The 22054-nt window shown below is 51.7% G+C and overlaps 1 protein-coding gene across 3 annotated transcripts in view; it reads left to right on the plus strand.

The window, feature by feature from the left end:
• Positions 1-1440: 1440 nt before the first annotated feature.
• RGS12 (regulator of G protein signaling 12) overlaps positions 1441-22054 on the plus strand; it is a gene marked incomplete at its 5' end in the record, with an annotated part of 90482 nt that continues 69868 nt past the window's right edge. For all 3 annotated transcript variants that reach the window (XM_079698188.1, XM_079698189.1, XM_079698190.1), the window contains 2 exons: positions 1441-3318; positions 18596-18712. In XM_079698188.1, coding sequence (XP_079554314.1) covers positions 1441-3318; positions 18596-18712 — 1995 coding nt within the window. The remainder of the gene's footprint in view (positions 3319-18595; positions 18713-22054) is intronic.

Genomic DNA, 22054 nt, shown 5'->3' on the forward strand with positions numbered 1-22054 from the left:
CAATACAATCAATCACTCACTGTATTGCTTTTCAAAGTGATCTCTAAAGGGTTTTGTGGGGAGAGGAGTCCTCCCAGCGGGCCTGGCTGCCGCCCTCTGTGAGGCCTGTGTGCGGGGCTGGCCCTGGGCTGGCGTCCGGGAGCTGGGGTGTCGGGATGGGGTGCTCCCTGGGCCTACCCTGTTGTGTCTGTGCTGACACCCTTCCCCCCTCCCCGGGGCTGGAGTTCGGTGTGTGCTCGGCAGAGGGGCCTGCGGAGCCTGCGGGACCACAATGAGAGCCCTGGTTCTGAGTCTCTGACGAGCTTCCCTGGGGACAGCATGTCACTGGGGGGTGGAGTGCAGCCCACGTGACTCCATGGGACGGGGTTCTGGAAGCTGGCGCCTATTTTCTCTGGACCTCGCCCCCGGGCCCTCTCCCTTCGGTGGTTGTGCTTCACAGCCCTTCACTGTGATGGTTCAGAGCCCCGAGTATACGTGAGCCCTGCGTGTCCTCCTTGCTGGAAACCCAGGGGTGGTCTTGAGGATCCCGACATGGGTTTGTTTTCAATGACAACCAATACTTTCCATTGTGAAGTCATCCCCCTGGAACAGTTAAGTTTAAATTCCTTTGCTCTTTTTGGTTGTTTCCTCTGTGCTGTCAGGCAGCCTCTATAGTATCAGGTTGGCCAAAAAGTTCCTTTGGGTTTTTCTGTAACATCTTATGGGAAAACCCAAACGAACTTTTTTGGCCAACCCAATATTTCAGACTAATGTGTTTTCTCCACACGGTGCTTTGTTTAAAATAAGTTACTTGAGCGAGGGTGGTGGATATGAGGGAAAACAAGCTGACAACACTCCCTGGGGGAGAACTTTGCGTGGAGGGAGCTTGTGATCAAAGACGAGGCTGGACTAGGGGTCGTGCAGCTGCCTTTCCACCCTCGGCTCCGCCCCTGGCTCAGTTCATGGCATGGAGCTCCGGGGAGCTGGGCACTGGTCCTTGGACCACAGCCTTGAGTGATTAGGGTCCAAGGGCTCTCCTCTTTCCATCCAGACAGGGAGGAAGCAGATTTCTGCGGGAGTCCTGTGTGCCTCAAACCCGGGTGGGATTAGCCTTGATGAGATCGGAGTTGGGGAGGATACCAGCCCTGGGAAATGCCTTCTGCTTTGCAAGATTTCTTAGGCTGACTTTAAGATTTGCTGCACAGAGATAGTGTGTCTCCTTCACGCTGACATTTGTGTGGCAATGAGAGACTCTTCCTGTGACGGTTTTGTTGTGAATTATCTTTTTATGTTTGGGTAGTAGCAGTAAGCAGTATAAATATGAGATCTTTAACAACGAGCTCTTTATTCTTCTTCCTTAGGGCATTATTTCAAGGAGAACTACGGTAGCTTCCAGCATTCCCTGAACCATGGATCCGCTGGCATAGTGAGCTATGCTCCTGGTCTCGGAAGCACTTTGAGATGTACAGAGCAGGGGACCTGGGGGAGCGGCCGCTGCTCGGGACGGCGCCCCCCCGGATGCGGACCGTGGAGGTGGCCAGAGGAAGGGCGGGGTACGGATTCGCGCTTTCCGGGCAGGCGCCCTGTGTGCTCAGCTGTGTCATGAGAGGCAGCCCTGCGGATTTTGTGGGCCTCCGTGCCGGCGACCAGATACTTGCTGTCAACGAGATCAACGTGAAGAAAGCGTCCCATGAAGACGTGGTGAAGTTAATCGGGAAATGTTCTGGTGTCCTGCACATGGTGATTGGTGAAGGCATCGGCCACCTGGAGTCCTGCTCTAGTGACGAAGAGGTTGGATTTTATGAAGGAAAAGGCTGGCTGAAGCCCAAACTCGACTCTAAGGCATTAGGTATAAACAGAGCAGAGAGAGTCGTTGAGGAAATGCAGTCCGGAGGGATTTTCAACATGATCTTTGAACACCCTGGTCTTCGAGCAAGCAGTTCAGAGCCCTTGAAGTTGAAACAAAGATCCCTTTCAGAATCAGCCACTGGGCGATTTGACCTTGGCCATGAAAGTGTAAATAATCCAAATACCAGCCTGCTTTCCAAGGAGGAGATACCTAGAGTTGTGAACGATGATTCTGTTTTCAGCGTTGGGCTGGAGACTCATGAAGACTTTGGGGTGGACGCAAGCATTTTGAACGTGGCCATGGTTGTGGGCTACTTGGGCTCCATCGAGCTGCCGTCCACCAGCTGCAGCCTGGAATCGGACAGCGTGCAGGCCATCCGGGGCTGCCTGCGGCGCCTGCGGGCCGAGCAGAAGATCCACTCACTGGTGACCATGCAGATCATGCACGACTGTGTGCAGCTGTGCACGGACAAGGCTGCCGTCCTGGCGCGATACCCGGCCGAGAGGCTGGCGTTCAGTGCCGTGTGCCCAGACGACAGGAGGTTTTTCGGGCTGGTGACCATGCAGGCGGCCGATGACGGGAGCCTGGCGCAGGAGGAGGAGGGCGCTTTGCGGACGTCCTGCCACGTGTTCATGGTGGACCCGGACCTGTTCAGTCACAAGATCCACCAGGGCATCGCCCGGCGCTTCGGGTTTGAGTGCACGGCCGACCCTGACACCAATGGCTGCCTGGAGTTCCCTGCGTCCTCGCTCCCGGTCCTGCAGTTCATCTCCGTGCTGTACCGCGACATGGGCGAGCTGATTGAAGGCGTGCGGGCCCGGGCCTTTGCGGACGGGGACGCAGATGCTCACCAGAACACCAGCACCAGCAGCAACAGCGACAGCGGCATCGGGAACTTCACCCACGAGGACAGAAGCAGCCGAGTGCTCGTGCTGGACCTGGGCGCCAGCTCGAGCAGGCACGGCCCCAGCGGCAGCGCCTGGGAGGGTGTGGTCGGGAGGGGCTCCCAGCCCTGGGGGGGCCCCTGGAACGGGGCCTTCGGCCACGACCCCGAGGGAGCCCCGTTTGAGGCCGCTCCGCAGGCCGACAGGTGCCGGGACCACGGTAAGCACCTGGGGCCCACTCCTCACGCGGAAGGCCCCCCGGCCTCCTTGCGGTGCTTGGTCCCTCCTTCCAAGAGGGGCGCTGCGGGCCCTGGTGGTGGCTTTGGCCAGCGGTGGCTCCCGGTCCACGTCCTGCAGGAGTGGCAGTGCGGGCACACCAGCGACCAGGAGTCTTACACGGACTCCACCGACGGCTGGTCCAGCATCAACTGTGGCACGCTGCCCCCTCCCATGAGCAAGATTCCCGCTGACCGCTACCGGGTGGAGGGCAGCCCCGCGCAGCCCCCGCCCAGCACCCAGAAAAGGGACTGGGCCAGGAAGGCTCTCGGGATGCAGAACATTTTCGGCCCCCATCGAAATGTTAGAAAGACTAAGGAAGACAAAAAGGTAAGCCTGTTTGGGGAGGGTCAGGAAAGGTAAGAGTGGTTTCATAACTCGGTCAGTTATTGACAGCGACGGCACCTTCATTGCCCAGTTCCGCCTTCCTCTGGCTGCCCTGGTGGCCTATGTCGGCTTCAGGGCATGTCTGCCTGGATTTGCCCTGGCTCTGGGCGGGGCGGGGCGGGGCGGGGCGCGGCGGGACGTCAGGTGGGACAGGCGGTGGAAGAGATGGTGACCTCCTGGCCAGGGTGAGGCCCTCCTCCCTGCTTCCCACCCTTTCCTGCTGCCGTGGGTGCCGGAGGGGCCTGTCCCGGCAGCCCCTTTGAAGCCCACTTCATCTCTGGCCCCAGTGGCTGAGGCCTCATGCCCTTTTTTTTTTTTTTTTTTTTTTGCGGTACGCGGGCCTCTCACTGTTGTGGCCTCTCCTGTTGCGGAGCACAGGCTCCGGACGCGCAGACTCAGCGGCCATGGCCCAGGGACCCAGCCGCTCCGCGGCATGTGGGATCCTCCCGGACCAGGGCACGAACCCGTGTCCCCTGCATCGGCAGGCGGACTCTCAACCACTGCGCCACCAGGGAAGCCCACCTCATGCCCTTTTGAAGCAAGAAAATTCTGGAAGCACAGAGACTGGTCGCTTCAGGACGGGGAGCTTCACCTTGGTGTTTCCTTCATTGAGAAAGTCCTGCTGTGAGAGAAAAACGCCAGCTGAAGTCGGCAGTGGCTCGTGGCTTGAGCATCAGACAGCTGGGGGCGGGGCCGGGAGCTTGGTTCGGAGTGGGGGGAGGGGCTCAGCACAGCAGGAGGCCTGGCCCTGCAGGCTGGGCGGTGCTGGCATCTGTGCTGGCCGGGTGGGCTGGGTGAGAAGCAGCCGTGGCTGAGAGGAGGGCTGGCCCTCAGCTTGGCTGGCTTGGAAGGAACCGTCCTCTGAGGACCTTTGTGATTTAAAACACCTTTTCTGGGTTTGTTCACATTTTTGTTCCCAGCAGCTGAAAATCCCACACGAAAACCCTCCAAAGACTGGAGGAGGCTGTGGCCTGGGCTGCGGAGTTTGTTGAACGTTCCGTTCAGGATCCGTCCCCTTCCCAAGTCTTATTACTTTTCATCGTAGAACACATCAGAGAAAACTTAAAGACGAAGGAAAAGACAGGCCTCCCATAGTTTTAGCTCCCCTAAACGACCATGTAACACTGTGATGTATCTAAGCATAGATTGGTGCTTTTGTAAACACAGTTGTAGTCACGCAAGTTTTGACTGAATTCCTAAGTGGCCGGGCCAGCAGGACTTCTGCCCTTGTGCGCACCTTCCCTCCCGTTCCCTCGGTGGAACTGCATGGGCTGGGGTCTCCTTCCACCTGTGGGGTGGGCGGGGTGGGCATTGTGGGTGGTGTGGGCGGCAGCTTTGGCCTGGGCTTCCCTGTTGGTTGGGGGAGGGCTTGGGAAGGGAAGGCCCTGGAAGGTGGCTAAAATGTTATCAGAAATTGGGGAATTCACCACCTCTTTTAATACATATCCCACAAATGGGTTTTCTCCATTGCCACTGCGCATGTGAATTGTTACACTGGCAGGAATAAATGGTGTTTGTCTGGCGTACTGCGGAGCACCCTCATGCCTGTTCACTTGGTGGCAAGTCTCAGACTCCCTACAGGGCCTCCGACCTCAGGAGACCCAGAGACAGGGTGCCATGCTACCCGCTCTCCAGGTGAGGTGACCGGTCCTCGAGGGCTAAGTGACTTGTCTAAGGCTCAGCAGTCAGGACTAAGTAGGTTCATGAGTCAAACCTTGGGCTTAGTCGTCTCTTTTGTTTTAAAGACTTTATTTTTAAGAGCAGTTTTAGGTTTATAATGAAATTGAGAGGAAGGCACAGAGAGTTCTCTCTACCCTCAAAGGCGCGCAGCCTTGCCACCATCAGCATCCCTCACTGGAGGGTACCTTTGTCACAGTCAGTAACCCCGGAGTCCATAGTTTATATTAGGGTCGCTTTTGGTGGTGCGCATTCTGTGGGCTTGAACAGATTATAGTGACGTGTATTCACCATTGTAGAATCAGACAGGGTAGTTTCACTGCCCTAAAAGTCCTCTGTGCTCTGCCTGTTCAGCCCTCCCCTGCCCTCCCCCAGCAACCACTGATATTTGTCCCTGTCTCCGTAGTTGTGCCTTTTCCAGCTGTCGTATAGTTGGAATCATACAGTCTGTAGCCTTTTCAGATTGGCTTCTTTCACTTAGTGATATGCATTGAAGTTTCCTCCATGTCTTTTCATGGCTTGATAGCTCATTTCTCTTTAGCACTGAGTACTATTCCGTTATCTGGAGGTACCACAGTTTATGTATCCATTCACCTTCTGAAGGACACCTTGGTGGCTTCCAAGTTCCGGCAACTCTGAGTAAAACTGTTATAAACATCTGTGTGCATGCAGGTTTTGGTGTGGACATAAGTTTTCAACTCCTCTGGGTAAGTACCAAGGAGTGGGATTGCTGGCTCGTGTGGTGAGAGAATGTTTAGCTTTGTAAGAAACTGTCTTCCAAAGTGGCTGCACCGTTTTGCATTCCCACCAGCAATGATGAAAGTTTCTGTTGCTTCACATTTTGGCCGCAGTTTGGTGTTGTCAGTGTTCAGCGTTTTTGCCATCCTGACACGTAGGTAGTGGCATCTCACTGTTGTACTTTGCATCTCCCCTGATGACACGTGAGGTAGAGCATCTTTTTCATATGCTTACTTGTCATCTGTATATTTTCTTTGTTGAGGTGTCTGTTAAGATCTTTGACCTATTTTTATCGGATTGTTTGTTTTCTTACTGTTGAGTTTTTTTTTTTTTTTAAGAAATAGGCCTTTAGTTCCTTTTTTTAAAATATAAATTTATTTATTTATTTGTTTTTATTTTTGGCTGCGTTGGGTCTTCGTTGCTGTGCGCAGGCTTTCTCTAGTTGCAGCGAGCGGGGGCTACTCTTCGTTGTGGTGCGCAGGCTTCTCATTGCGGTGGCTTCTCTTATTGCGGAGCACGGGCTCTAGGTGTGTGAGCTTCAGTAGTTGTGGCACACGGGCTCAGTAGTTGTGGCTCGTGGGTTCTAGAGTGCAGGCTCAGTAGTTGTGACACACGGGCTTAGTTGCTCCACAGCATGTGGGATCTTCTTGGGCCAGGGATTGAACCCGTGTCCCCTGTATTGGCAGGCGGATTCTTAACCACTGTGCCACCTAAGTTCTTTGTTTATTTTGAGTAACAGTCCTTCATCAGATGTGTCTTTTGCAAATATTTTCTCCCATTCTGTGGCTTGTCTTTTCATTCTCTTGATATTGTTTTTCACAGAGTAGAAGTTTTAAATTTTAATGAAGTCCAGCTTACCAATTCTTTCTTTGGTGGATCGTGCCTTTGGTGTTGTACCAAAAAGGCATCACTAAACCCATGGTCATCTGGGTTTCCCCCTGTGCTATCTTCTAGGAGTTTTATGGTTTTTTATTTTACATCCAGGTCTGTGATCCATTTTGAGTTAATTTCTGAAGGGTGTAAGGTCTGTATCTAGATTCACTTTTTTTTGCATGCGGCTATCTCTTGTTCCAGCACCGTTTGTAGAAAAGACAATCACTGCTCCCTTGTATTGTTTTTGCGCCTTTGTCAGAGAGCAATGGACTATACTTAGGAGGGTCTTGGGCTTCTTTTTGATGTTCTTTAACCTTCAACAAAAATGTAGTGAAAACGAAGGTATTGGCTGTTATTGCTTATACTGTAACAAAAGAATGAAGTACTTGACATGGGATTGATGTTACCAGTGCTGGAAAATAGCAGTGTAGCATTCACTGTTTGCAGTGTGCTTTATTTCCTTATTTGCCCTCTGAGCTCATTATCTTACTGACGAGGAGAGCAGGGTTTATACACATTGAGCGACTTGCCCACAGTCAGGTGGCGTTCCTTTCGTGATGTGATGGGACACATGATTTATCTAAAAATAAGTAGTAATAAATTGTATTGTATTGCATTCCAGCTCTAATCTCTGGAAGTGTATCCATTGCTCTTTGCTAACTGGCTTCCCCTGCATTATTAGTGCAGTCTAATCCCACAGCCCCTGCTGGAGCGGCAGAAGCTTCCAGGGTCCTAAGGTGGGCCTCCTGGTGTCCCTCCTGGCCTGGTTCGAGCAGGCTGGCGGCTTGTCAGGATGAGCAGAGGACAGGCCAGGAAGGGATGGAGGAAGGAAGTGCTGGAAATGGGAAGAGGAAGAGGGGTTAGGAGCAGGAGGGGGAGGGGCCAGAGGTCGTGGAAGGTCGAGCAGTTGGTGTCCGGAGTTACTGTCAGTTCCCCTCTGTGGTGACAGTGGCTTCAGTGTCCTACGCTGTGCAAAATCAGGCTGTGTCTGTCAGGATCTGGCCAGGAGACAGAAAACACACCAGCGATTTGAACAGGGAGACGTTAGCATGAAGAATCGGTAGCCAGACCAGAGGTGGCCCACTGCCAAGCGGGCACTAACGGAACCCAGGGAGGAAGCAGCAGAGGGGCAAGGGCGGCAACCAGGCGGAGACTTAGCACCAAGGCGAGGAGGCCACGGGGCTGCAGCCAGGGCTGCCCAGGGACAGGCTGCCGGAGGACGATGGCCCTGAAGAGGAGGCGGGCACAGTCTGCTCCCGCCGCCTGGAAAACAGCCCGACGGGAACCAGCGCAGCCCCCGCTGGCAGAGCCGGCCATCGAGCCCACGCCGGCAGAGCACCGTCTGCGAGGCCCAGCTCCAGTGTCCAACGCTGGCAAAGAGGTGTGGGCTGGGCGCTAAGAGGCGAAAGACTGGGCCTCCTGGCTCAGCCCAGCATCTGGCGCCCTCTGCACACTCCATCTGATCTTCGTGCAACCCATAAACAGCAGGGAGCCCCGCGCAGCGCGCAGCTATCCTGGGAGCGGAGATGCGCTCTCCCCTCCTTGCTGTTTGTTGTTGTTTGTTTAGGGGCTTTTCTGAGCAAATTCTGTCCGGTGCATTCTTTGTTGTATGTGACCACGAGGCCTCGGCTTGGTTCGCTTAGAGGTCAGCTAGTGACGGGGCAGAGATTTCCTTAGAAATGCCTGGAGCCGGTCAGTCTCGGTCTTTGCCGAGGGGCCTGTGTGTGTGGAGCCTTCAGGGCTCAGCCAGGCAGCTGATGGCCCCGCTTGGGCCTCCACTCCTGCCGGTGCAGCCGCAGCCCTGCGCATGGGCACAGCCCTCCATGGCCTTGTGGATTCTGGGGAAACCTTGGAGCTTTTCACACCCCTAGTGGACTTCTAACCCCCCCCCAGCTTCTCCTTTTAAGCCAGCCTTGGCTGCCTGTGCCCCTGAGGGGTGTTGCTTGTGACCAGTGAGGGGCAAGCACACCTGATCCCGGGCCTGGGGAACGGCCACTGATACCCTCCCCATAGCGCCCTCTCTCTCTCTCTCTCTTTCTCTCTGTCTCTCTGTCTCTCTCTCGTAGCCCTAGGATGGTCTTTAGTGGTCTCTGTGTTTATGATTGCTTCCATGTTATACTTGACAACTCTTTGTATTAAATGTTCCCCTTGAAACTCTGGCACGCAGCCTTTCTATTCTGTATGCACAAAGAAAGCCAACTCTTAGAGGGACTATACCACTGCATTCAGTCACCAGTTGGTCTCTAAGTCCTATTAGTTCTCTGTCCAGACAGTCATCTTTTCAGGATGCTCCTTTACCAGGGCTTTGTCACTGTCTTCTTGGTCTTTTATACCCTAGCTCAGTCCAGATCTCGGCTTTCTGGGACCCCTTGGCTTTCTGGGACCCCTTACTCTTGTGGAAGCCTGGAAGGAAACCGGCCAAAGAGAAGAGGCCCACTTTTCCTACGCTTGCTTGTTCAGGTGGACACCTCTCCGCCTCTCAGGCTCTTTCATTACACTGGTCAAGTGGGAGGTTTGCAGAGGGAATGCTCGGCATTTTGACCTCCTCCCAGTCACATCCAGGGCTCTGACTCCTAGTGCGCTGACCCAGGTGATGCTCCTGAACTGTTTCCTCGTGGGGAGCCGTGAAATATTGGGCTGGGGGCTGGGAGGGCATCACTCGTAGACTTAGCCGAGTGTATGACATTGTTGACGAGAGTTACGTAATGTTTATAAATGGATGCTTTTCCATTTTATTAAGAGTTTGTTAAGAGTTTGGGTGGGGCTGCCCAGGGCTGGTGTGGAGCCTCCTTGTTCATCAGGAGCCAGGTTCCTGCTGTTGTTTGTTGCCATAGTCCACCCGGCTGTGCCTCCACTTGAAGGTGCAGACAGAGATGGCTTCCGTCTACATTCCAACCTGCAGGAGGGGGGAGCCTGCAGGAGGGAGGAGCCTGCAGGAGGGGGGAGCCTGCAGGAGGAGGGGGGAGCCTGCAGGAGGGGGGAGCCTGCAGGAGGGGGGAGCCTGCAGAAGGGGGGCAGCCTGCAGGAGGGGGGAGCCTGCAGGAGGGGGGAGCCTGCAGAAGGGGGGCAGCCTGCAGGAGGAGGGGGGAGTCTGCAGGAGGAGGAGCCTGCAAGGGGGGGAGCCTGCAGGAGGAGGGGGGAGCCTGCAGGAGGGGGAGGAGCCTGCAGGAGGGGGGAGCCTGCAGGAGGAGGGGGGAGCCTGCAGGAGGGGGAGGAGCCTGTAGGAGGAGGGGGGAGCCTGCAGGAGGAGGGGGGAGCCTGCAGGAGGAGGGGGGAGCCTGCAGGAGGGGGAGGAGCCTGCAGGAGGGGGGAGCCTGCAGGAGGGGGGAGCCTGCAGAAGGGGGGGAGCCTGCAGGAGGGGGGAGCCTGCAGGAGGGGGGAGCCTGCAGAAGGGGGGCAGCCTGCAGGAGGGGGGAGCCTGCAGGAGGGGGGAGCCTGCAGAAGGGGGGCAGCCTGCAGGAGGGGGGAGCCTGCAGAAGGGGGGGAGCCTGCAGGAGGGGGAGGAGCCTGCAAGAGGTGGGAGCCTGCAGGAGGAGAGGGGAGTCTGCAGGAGGGGGGGAGGGAGCGGTGGAGTCCCAGCAGAAGCTGCAGGAGCTCTTTTGCTGCTCCTCATTGTCCAGGCCTCCTCACGTGACCGCACCCTGCTGCAAGGGGGGCTGGGAAGTGTGGCTGCACAGGCAGGTGTGCAGCCCAGATGTCCATCACTGGTCAGAGGGGACTGTGGCTCTGGGCTTTGCCGTGGGGGGGTGGGGCGGGTTATTACCCACGTGGACAGCCCCCCAAGGCGCCCAAAGTGAAAAAGCAGGTCACATGTGCATATTTAATATGATCCTGCTTTTGTGTAATGTATTTCAATACCCTCCAAATAAACCTATGACATTTTAAAGCATACATATGTTTATATGTAAGTATATAGAAAAAATTAAAAGGAAACACTCCAAACAGATAGTAGTAGTTACCTCAGGTTAGTAAGTGAAAACTGGGAAGGGTCCAGGACACTATAATTTTATTTTGTATTGTTTTGATTGTTTTATTATGGGAATCTGAACATATTTTACTTACTAAAAATAATGCCTTAGGAGAAAAAAATGAAAATTACTTTCTTAATTCTTTTAATGAGATCAAAGTGAGGATTGGTACTGGAAGCTGTAGTGGTATTTCTATGGCATTGCTAATGACAGGCTCATCAGCTATCCAGCCAGGAGAGTATTGGATTCAACAGACAGATCTTGTGCAGTTTTTCTAGTACAATGAGAGGAAGTTTTAAAATAGATTCTAAAAAATTCTGGAGAATACTAAAAAGGCCAGGTTAGGGCCCCATGATATAATTCCCTCTAAAAACAGCAGCTTTGATCTTCACGCCTTGTAAACAATGCCCTTGGGCAACATTGCATCACTCTCTGCCCAAGCAAGAGGAAAGGAAGCGAACAATGGAGAGAGTCAGCCGGTCTGGGGAGATAACACAACCCGGCAGAGGGGCTGGGGCCGGGGGTGGGCTGGGAAGGGCACTCTGGGCTCCTTAGCTCCCTACGGGCTCGCTCTCCACAAGGCCTTCCTTCTGACCACGTGCACTGAGCGCTCTCTGGGGGGCTCGGTGCTGCATGTGGACCTTGAGACCCAGGCCGGTGGAGGTGCCAGGGGGAGCAGGGGAGAAGCGCTTGGGCCCTCCTGGAATAGGCACGGCAGGGCTTCCCAGAGCTGAATGCAGTCTGTAGGATGGAGAGTGGGGAACACTGAGGTGAAGGAAACGGGAGCAAAGGAGCAGAGACACAAAGCAATGCCACCCCTTACTGTTCTTTGGTTTTGTATAGTTTCCAGGAAAAGTGAGAATATTCAGAGCTAAGTGGCCACTGCCAGAAACAAGTGTTTGAAGTGCTTGAATCCCTTATTGATTAGTTTTGCTGTTTCTTCAGCTTTATAAAAATGGCTTTATAACACAGTCTCATGCAACCTGTTTTGAAATCACTGAATATCATTTCAAAGATTTATCCATGATACCATCTGCAGCTGCAGTTCATCATTCTAACTATGTAACATTCCATCGTGTGAGTATACCACCACCACACACACGCACATGTGCGCGCACACACACACACACACAGCCATTAACAGAATGACTGATGATGCGTTGGTGAACATTCTCGCACACGTCTCCAGGCATGTATATGAAGGCATTTCTCAGGGTCTATCCAAAGAATGGAATGGCTGGTTTGTATCAGGGCCGGGTGTTAAGCTTTTGGTCTCTGTATCCGTTTGTATTGACAGTAGACAGGTCTCTGGAGCAGACACAGCTTTAATTACTGATGTACAATACGACAGTGGTTCCCTCGTGCCCAGTCCTTGCCCTGGACTGGAGCAACGAGAACCACATCGGGTATCACCCCTCAACTCCCAAAACAGGGATCCAGATTATACACGTGCTGCCCCCTTCCCCTCCTTAAGGGGGAGAGAAACCGTTACTCTAAGCAAATCCTCTTTGTAGACAGGGGAAAAATCCTGGGTCTCTCCTCTCACCCTTTGCAGTGCAAGTGGGTGTCTTCAGGAGGGACATAAGATCAGCCTCTCTGGGAGGTGTTCCAGGCCTCATTCCTTTGAAATGTCAGTCTCACCTGGAGTTCTCACCATCTGTTTGGTCATAATTTAACTGCTGAGTCCCAGGACGTGGAAACTTTTAGTACAGGTCCCAAGTCTCAGTAAAATTTGCTCAGAATGCTGTAACCGTGCAGAAACATGCTGTTTTCCTGGCAGTCCCGTACCAGCTACTGTAAGAACTCAGATCGCTCCACATCCTTGCTGAAGCTTGCCTTCGCCAGACTCCTCCAGTTTTTGCCAATCTGTTAGTTGTAAAATGGTATCTTGCTGTGGCTTTAGTTTGCATTCCCTTGAGCACAAAGATTTGATTTCCTCTTTGTGAGGCACCTACTGAAAACTGCCCATTTTTCTGTTGGGTTGTCTTTCTCTCTAATTGGTAGGAGTTACAGATTTTGGCTATTAACCTTTGCCGATTACAAGCGTTCCACGAATGCCCTCTCCATGTTCCGTGTGCTGTGGCATTTTGATGAACAGAAGTTCTTGACTTTAATGTCGTCCAGCTTGTCAGCCTTTATCTTGCACTTTTGACATAACACATTCACTACTACCCTGAGGACAGAAAGATTTTCTCCTTTTTTTCCCCTAAAATTTTTTGGAGTTGATTTTTGTGAATGAAATAATGTGGGTGGCAAGTTCATTTCTTCCTCTATGTGGACGACCAGTTGTTGGAGCACTAAATTCAGGCTCTCACGAGGCCCAGTGGTGCCCTCTGCCGTGTGCTGTGTGTTCACATACATGGGTCTCAGTTTTCTGTCCTCCACTGTCAATACCCCAACTGCACTTTACCTTCAAAATTGTACCTTTGTAGTAAGTCTTCGTATCTGATAGGCCGAATCACCTTTTCTGATCTTGGCTTTTCTTGAGCCTTGCTCTTTTTTTTTTTTTTTTTTTTTTGAGCCTTGCTCTTTCATATAGATTTTACAATCAGCTAATAAATTCTCCAAAAAAAAATGCTATTGACTTTTTTTTTTTTTTTTTTTGCCGTTTGCGGGCCTCTCACTGTTGTGGCCTCTCCTGTTGCGGAGCACAGTCTCTGGATGCGCAGGCTCAGCGGCCATGGCTCACGGGCCTAGCCGCTCCGCGGCATGTGGGATCTTCCCGGACCGGGGCACGAACCCGTGTCCCCTGCATTGGCAGGCAGACTCTCAACCACTGCGCCACCAGGGAAGCCCTGTTGACTTTTTTATTGGGAGAACTGACATACGTAGGATATTGAGTCTTCCTATCCATGAAAATGGTACCTCTCTTCATTTATTTAGGTTTTCTTTATTTTCTTTCAGTAAAGTTTTATAGCTACCTTCATAAATGTTGTTAATTAGATTTTTTCTTAGATTATTTGGCCAGATTTATTCCTAAGTACCTTATACATTTTATTACTATTGTAAATGGGTACCTACTTAAAAATTGTAAATGTCAACTTTTGTGATATATAAAAGTACAATTGATTCATTGCTTTCTTTGTGCAGCTGCCTTGCCAGGATTACTTCTGTTCGTATTTGTTAATACTTGTCATCATGAATGGGTGTTGAATTTTGGCCTTTCTTTTTTGGTTCTTTTTGTGTTCATTGAGACAATCAAATGGGCTTCCTCCTTTAAAATGCTAACATGGTATATTACACTGATAGAGTTTTGAATATTGAACCATGCTTGCATTCCTGAAATAAGCCTAACTTGTGCTTATCTTTTTATACACTAATGGGTTTGGTTTGCTAGTATTTTTGTAGAATTTTTGAATCTGTGTTTATGAGTAAGACTATCTTGTAGTGTTCCCTTTTCTCATTGTTTTTGTCTGGTTTTGGTATCAAGTTTATTCTAACCTCATAAAGTTATAAAAACAATGGTGGCATTTTCCTCCCCCTTTTCCTCCTCTCTTCTTCACTTTCTTCCTTTTTGGTGTATAGAATCTCTTATTTAAAAACCCTATTAGAGATGAAATCTGTTTTGTCTGTTATTAACATAGCTACACAAGCTTTCTCTGAGTCAGCATTTTCTGTCCTTTTATTTAAACTTTTCCATTTCTCTGTGTTCTAGGATTGTTACTATGAGTGGCAGGTAGTTGGATGTTTTTCCTGATCCATTTTGACATTCTGAGATTGAAGAGTAAGACTGTAATAAATTGGCAAATTTAGTCCATTTATATTTATTGGGATTACTGGCATGTGTAGTTTTGGTTCCATGATATTACTGTATACTTTCTGTAAGTCTGTTTTTTCCTAGGCTCTCTCCTCCTTTCCTGCCTTTGTTTGTGTGTTTTGTTTTCAAGGCTGTTGTTGGTTTTCCTGCTTTCTTCATCACCTCCTTTATTGGCTTGGAAGTTTTGCCACATACCTTGTTTCTGTCTTTTTAAGGTTTTCACTCTTGATGACTGCCTGGCTCTTAGACATTTATTGAATAAACAAACATATTCCTTAATTTTCTGTCTCGAGTTGGATGTCCTTTCCTACATATTCACCCTTTTCTTCCTTGAGCAGGACACCCAGTCTTGGCTTCTTTCTCGAGAAGGTGATTCACTGTGACCAGGAGCCCTCTTCAGCTCCCACATGTTATTCCAGAGTCACCGCTCTGTGTTTGTCCAGTGTTGTGTTGGAAATGGAATTTTGTTGATTTTAAAATTGATTTGATTTTGGGCTTAGAATTCTTCCTGATATGGAGAGTTTTGTAGGAACCAGATCTCACAAGTTGTGCTTGTTACTCAGCTGTTGTCCCTCAGCCCCAAGCCTGCCTTCTGTGATGGGCTCTAGGACGGGGGTCTGTGCCCTCTTCCCCTTGCCAGCTGGGTCCCCACCTGGCTCTGCTCCCAGCAGCCAGGCGAGAGGAGGAGGGTCCTCCTGCTGCTGCCGCTGAGTCCAGTTTGCGGTTTCCCCGCCTTGTCCGGGGCCTTGTCACCCCCCAGACACCAGCCATTGCCTGTGCCCGCTCTGAGGTCCGAGGTCCGGGTCCCATCTGCCCCTCATCTGGCTGCAGAGTTTAAATAAGTCCTCCTCGTCGCATACTGTCCCAGCCCCGGGGGTGCAGCCGCTTCCCGTCCTGGCATCTTGGAGTCTCTTTCTGCCCTTTCAGTTCTCTGATTCCTGGTTAGCAGTTCTTTGTGGGAAATTCTCTGTTGAGCAGTTGCTATGGTTTTGCTTTCTGACTGATATGACGGGAGAAGTAAGTATGTCAGCTGGAAATCCTACTCCTCGGCTTCTCTTGGGCAGGTCTTCAGGTGATATGGTCTCTGTTTTAAGCTAAATGGCATCCTTGGTTAATTTGTTCAGTAAGTGCTTACTGAGCACCTGCTGTGTGCCCCGCACTGTTGAGGGGGGGACACAGCCCTTGCCCCACTGGGGCTTCTGGTCTAGTGTTTATACCCTTAAGTTAGGAGTTTCTGGTTCTGACTGTGGTGCAACGAGATCTGGGTCTGGGCCCTGCTGGCCGTGTGGGCCTGAGCAGGCCCTTCACAGGCTGCCGGGTTCTCATCTGTAGGTTGAGGAGGCTGGACTGGCTGGTCCAGGTCACTGCTTGTGCTAAAATGAGACCTCTCCTTGGGCGGTGGGCAGGCGGGCAGGCGTCAGCGGCCCGGTTCTGCCCTCACTCCATCTTCTGGCTGTTTCTCCTCTCGAAGGCTTCCCTCAGGGGCCCTCTGCCCTCCTGTTCTGAGTTGACCATCCAGAGCAGGATCCAGGAGCACGAAGGGCTCACGCTGAGGTCCATGCCGGCGGCTGGCCCTCGTACGGGGCGCTTGCGGGTAGAGAGGTGGAGCTGGGACAGCCCTCAGCCCCTCACCTTCGCAAGCAGTTGAGATGAGTTGTTTGCGATTTAAGAAGTGGAGTTGACTTTGAAGAAAGCGGATTTGTAGCCATTTTTGCCTAATCGCTACTGTTTAGTTCTGTCTGGGGAGAGTGAGTGATGTAGTGCCAGCAGGGGGCGCCAGATCAGCGGGGATTTTCCAGCAGTTTATTGATGCACAGCCGTCTTCATACACTGGGGTGGGGGCCAGGGACTCTCGCTGAGGAGCAGCCGATAAGAGCTGAAAATTCTCCCTGTTGGTGAAATGTCACCACGGGGTCGATTCACACCTCTGTAGGCGTTATTCCTTCTCTGAGGCCCCAGTCCCGCAATGCGCCCGTGCACGGCCACGTGTAGACGGCTGCTTTCCTTCCGGCCGCGTGGACCCCCTGTCCCCAGTGATGGGCTCCCTGTTACTGGGCACCCGGGTCCTCACGCAGTTTTGCTCTTGTGCGTTCTCTGAGCAAGTGCCACCCGGCCAGGCAGGTAGTCCCAGAAGGGAGCACACACAGAACAAAGGCCCCTGCTGCCCGCGGCCTCCAGGCAGCTGGGGAGATGGTGCAGGGGGGTGGTGCTGGGGACCTGTGGTTCCAGTTCCTGCTGAGAGTGGAAGCCTTGGGACACTCCGTCCCCCAGCAAGGGGCTGAAGGGGGCTCTTGAAGGGGCACACCGTGCGGCGAGGAGGGTCCCTGGGGCAGGGGTGAGGGTCTCTAGAGAGATCGCTGGGCTCCAGGTACATTTTACACATGGACTCAGCTTTGGGCATATTTTTTGAAAAAGGCACTTCTTAGACAAATCTTTCTCGAGAATATGTCAAATTTAGTAAGTTGCTAACAAGGCCCCACAGTGAGCAGAGGGTGCTGCTCCCGGGGGTGGAGTGGGGGCAGAGAAGGGGGGACCTGGACACAGATGCGGGGAAGGGTGTGGGTCTCGACAAGGCCTGAGTGGGCTTATCAGTGGTCACAGCGCAGCCCTGTGGGGCGGGGCCTGGGCGCCTGTCCCTGTCCCCGGGAGCGAAGCACAACTGGAACCACAGGCTCACCCAGCTCGGGGCAGGGGTGGGGTTCTCGGAGGCCAGGCTCCTGTAAAAAGGCTTTTCCTCAGCTTTTGAGAGGCAGTGTGACCAGTCCCCCGGGCCCATTTGGGGACAGGCAGGACTTCTGTGCAACTTGATTTCTTTAGAGGCATCCTGGCCGAGCCCCAGCCCAGATGCAGCTTCACCTCTGCATGGCTCCATGGCCATTGTCCCTTTCAGAGTGACGCTCTCAAGCCCATGGGGGTCTGGCTGTGGCCGGGCACCCTCACTGCCTTCTTCCCTCCAGTGGCCCCCGCCTGCCCTTAGCCCCAGCTCCACGGCAGCCCCGTGGGGCGTCTGTGTTGCCCTCTGTGCTCCCAGCACCCTCTGTGTCACCCTTGTTTTCCACCACTGGCCTGGGGACTGCGGGTGGGCAGGCTGACGGCACATCACCGCCTGGTGTGGACATACGGAGACGGAGGATGCGTTTGCTGGGACAGTGTGCACACGGCTTCTCTCTTGGGCTCTTGCTGGGATGCTAGGGTTTGCTGAACACATGTGGTGACGCGATACTACGCCCTGGGAGCCCTTTGCTGGTGGTGACGACGCATCTGAGATGGAGCCTTGGCTTGTCTCTGCGTCTTCTCTCCCTGAGTCAGCTCCTTTCTCCCTCTGTCTCCGCCGCTCTCTGTGTCTCTGTGTCTCCCTCCCTCCCTCTCTTTCCCTGTTAGTTCGTTCTGGATCTTTCTCTCCCTCCGCTTGCTCTGCAGGGGGTGGTGTCTGCGAGGTTGGCTGTGCAGAAACTTAGCCCAGAGAGCTTTATAAGGGAGTGCTGCAAGGTTTTGTCTTTCTGCAAGATGCCCGCGTCCCTACGCAGGTGGGGAGCAGAGAGAGCCTGAGGCCTCGCAGTCTTTAGAAACCCGTAGCTTCCTTTATGCCTGAAGCCGGTCACTTAGGCTTTTGAGTACCCAGCAAGTCAGAGATTTTCAGCTGTGATGCTTTTTATTTTTAAAATGTGATGACATTTGCTGGAACCACATTTGGGGAGATGTCTGGCATAATGACAGTGAATTAATTCTGGTCGTTTCCCAGAGAAAGAATAAGATGTTTTAATGGCTGGTTATTTCATGCATTTGGGTTGGTTTGGTCTTCAGACACCAGCTGAATGTCTAGAGATTCTTTAATTTCCTAAAATGCTTCTAAAATTATGTGAAAGCACGAGCTTGTTGAAAACCAGCCTTTATATTACTAATGATTTCCTCCGCCCACTGTGCTTTCCTAGACATGCGCACATGTTTTTCCGTTGCCCTTGGACGAGGAGTTTGAGGCTGGGGTTGTCCTCTGGACACATAGTTGGAAGTGGCACAGCAAACGCTCGGGGGCCCTGGGATGACTCTTTTTTTCAACTTTGCGTTTTGGGTTGTGGTGACTCGTTCGTAATGTGAGGTTGACCTGGACGACCTTGAGGCCTCCTCTCCTCCGGTCTCTCCAGGCAGTGTGTCAGGCAGAACTAGTGTCTCCTCCCAAGAGGGTAACGACATCTTTTTCTTGTTTTAGGGCTCAAAGTTTGGGCGGGGCATTGGACTCCTGCCACCGGCTCAGCGTACCTCTGCCCGGAGATCTTTCGGGAGGTCCAGGAGGCTGAGCATCACCCGCTCCCTCGATGATCTTGAGGTAACTTCATTTTAGGGTTTCTTCTTTCATTCTCCAGGTTTTAAAAACTGATACATCTGAATCTCCTTTGAATACCACCCATTTTCTACCACCTCTCCCTCTCCTGTAAACTCAATCTTCAAGTGGGGCTTCTATGCACACCCAGCCCCTCCCCTGCCCTACCCGCTCCTGCCCTGTCCGGACCCTCTTCCTTTGCTCCTTGGTCTACAAAGCATCAGGGTGTGTCCCGTCCTCTCTTACGTGCCAGATGCCGTAGTAGACACAAGAACCCTCTGGGGGCCTATCATTGCCTGTTACCAAATCAAACTTGGGTCCGTTTGCCCAATACACAGAAAAGCTAATCTACTGACACTGGGTTGTGGGGAAGGAAAGTACAGGCACCAGACAAGGAGAATGGCTAGCTCATGCTCAAAAGACCCAAACTACCCAATGGATTTCAGGGAAGGGCTTTTAAAGACAGTGTGAGGTAGGGGGTCATGGGGTATGTGATCAGCTTGTGCACAATTCTCTGATTGGTTGGTGGTGAGGTAACTGGGTGATGTTTCAGGAATCTCAACCATCAACCTTCCAGCCGGTTGGGGGTCTACGTGCTGGTGGGCAGCCTGCATAACTTCTTCCACCTGGTGGGGGTTTTAGTATCTGCAAAACAGCTCAAGGACACAGCTCAGGATGTTACCTGGAGCCCTTGAGGAGGAACTAGAGGTCCTTGACACTGTTCAGTGGCTAAACTATTGTTGTTTTGTCTTGCTTGACTGTTTTCTTTTGATTCTGCATTTTCTCACTTCTCTGGTTAAATTTGCTGTTTGGAATTTGGGGAGGGCCTAGGAGGCTAAAGCTTTTCTACAGACAAGAGGTGGGGGGAGGCACTGGGGATGCGTCCCCAGGAGGCCCCCCAGGGTCCTGCTCTGTTTCATACCCACTTTATTTTTTTTCATTATTTAAAAAAAAATTATTTATTTATTTATTTATTTTTGGCTGCATTGGGGCTTCGTTGCTGCACGTGGGCTTTCTCTAGTTGCGGCGAGTGGGGGGCTGCTCTTCGTTATGGTGCACGGACTTCTCCTTGCAGTGACTTCTCTTCTTGTGGAGCATGGGCTCTAGGTGCATGGGCTTCAGTAGTTGTGGCGTGTGGGCTCAGTAGCTGTGGCTTATGAGCTCTAGAGCACAGGCTCAGTAGTTGCGGCGCACGGGCTTAGTTGCTCCACAGCATGTGGGATCTTCCCGGACCAGGGCTCAGACCTGTGTCCCCTGCATTGGCAGGTGGATTCTTAACCACTGCGCCACCAGGGAAGCCCCATACCCCCTTTAAAGATATGATATTGATCCACACGTATCGAGAGTATCCTCTTGTTTGTGTGGTTCTCTTCTTTGATATGTAATCCTTAAAAAATTAATAGACTTTACTCTCAGAGCAGTTTGGGGTTTACAGAAAAGTTAAGCAGGAAGTACAGAGAGTTCCCATGTGCCGCTGTGCTGGGTACATGATTATTAGTTTAGGTTGCATAGCGTGCATGGAAGCCACTCCTTGTGCTGTACATTCTAAAGGTTTGGACAGATGGATTGAGGTCACACAGCCACCATCATAGTGTCACACAGAGCAGTCTCACTGCCCTAAAATCCTAGGTGCCCCGCCTGGTCGTCCCTCCCTGCTCACCCTGGACCTTGCAGCTGTGGTCCTTTCACTGGTTCATTTTGTGTGTTTTAAAATTTTACACAGTTGTAATCATACTGCATGTCTTATTCTGCCGCTTTTATAACATTGTATTATGCTTTCAAGCTTTACCTTGTAGTTTTAGTTTATTTTACTTGTTATGTAGCATTCCATTATGAATATGTCACCAATTTTTATCCATTCTGCTATTGCCGGCCACATGATAGAAGGTTGGGAACAGACCTCTCTGAGAGGAGCTGCAGCGGACAGTGTCATGCAGGTGCCCGTGTGCACAGCTGGGGCTGTGAGAGCGTGTTCTGGGGAGTCAGTTGCTGTGACAGTCTCGGCCGATCCTCACCCAGGCTCTGGCCGCCAGCAGGACCAGGGGCCTTGCTACCCAGCTCACCGACACTTGGTACTGTCAAACTGAAATTTTCCCTGTTTCAATAAAATGCCAACTCATTTTAATTTGCATTTCACTGATTGTGAGTGAGACTGAGCATTCCATCACGGGCTCTTTGGCTGATCAGGTTTTCTCTTTTTTGAATTAGTAGCCTATTCATGTCCTTCTTGTAGTTTTTAAATTTTTATTTTATTTATTATTTTTAAAATAGATTTTGTAGTAGTTCTTTACATTTTGGGGATACAAATCCTTTGTCAGATAAAGGTTTTGAAAATATCTTCTTTTTGGCTTTTTTCTGCCTTTGTCTAGGGTGTCAATAGATATATATTTTAATTGTAGTAAAATAGAGCATAAAATTTACCATCTTTAAGTGTCCAGTTTGGGGCAATAAGTACATTCACATCATTTTGCAAAAATCACCCATCAACTCCGGAAGGCTCCTACCTCCTACAGCTGAAACTCGGTGCCCATCACTCACTCACTCACTCCCCCTCCCCTCCCTCAGCCCTTGGCACCCACTGTCCTACTTTCTGCCTTCAGGAATTTGACTTTTGTGTCTGGCTTTTTTCACTTAGTAGAGTATCTTTGTGGTTCACCCATGTTGTAGCAGGTGTCAGAATTTTTTCCTTTTTAAGGCTGAATAATATTCCACTGTATGGATGGACCACATTGTGTTTATCCGTCTGTCTGATGATGGACACTTGGGTAGCTCCCACCTCTTGGCTAATGTGGCTAATGCTGCTGTGAGTATGAGTATGCAAATATCTGTTCGAGTTCAGTAACGTTTTAAAAATTAACCATAATTTCTTACAAACTCAATAACAATTATCTGGAATAACTTGACTTTGGGTTTTTTTTTTTTGCTTAAAACAGTAAGTTAATTTGTGTTCTGATGCTAAGCTGGAATCCTTGGCTGTTAGAGCTAGAAAGGACCTTGAAATCACCTCATTATCCAGATGAGAAGGGGGACTGATGCCAGAGGGTTTTCAGAGAGTCCTGGGTGGGTTTTTTTTGTTTGTTTGCTTGTTTTTTTTTTTTGAGCTACGCGGGCCTCTCACTGTTGTGGCCTCTCCTGTTGCGGAGCACAGGCTCCGGACGCGCAGGCTCAGCGGCCATGGCTCACGGGCCTCGCCACTCCACGGCATGTGGGATCTTCCCAGACCGGGGCACGAATCCGTGTCCCCTGCATTGGCAGGCGGACTCCCAACCACTGCGCCACCAGGGAAGCCCCCTGGGTGGGTTTTGGGGCGGCGGGGCGCATGGTACTGGGAGGTGGGAGCGGGAGCGG

The sequence above is a fragment of the Hyperoodon ampullatus genome (genome assembly GCF_949752795.1).
Source record: "Hyperoodon ampullatus genome assembly, chromosome: 1".
NCBI classification, from domain to species: domain Eukaryota; kingdom Metazoa; phylum Chordata; class Mammalia; order Artiodactyla; family Ziphiidae; genus Hyperoodon; species Hyperoodon ampullatus.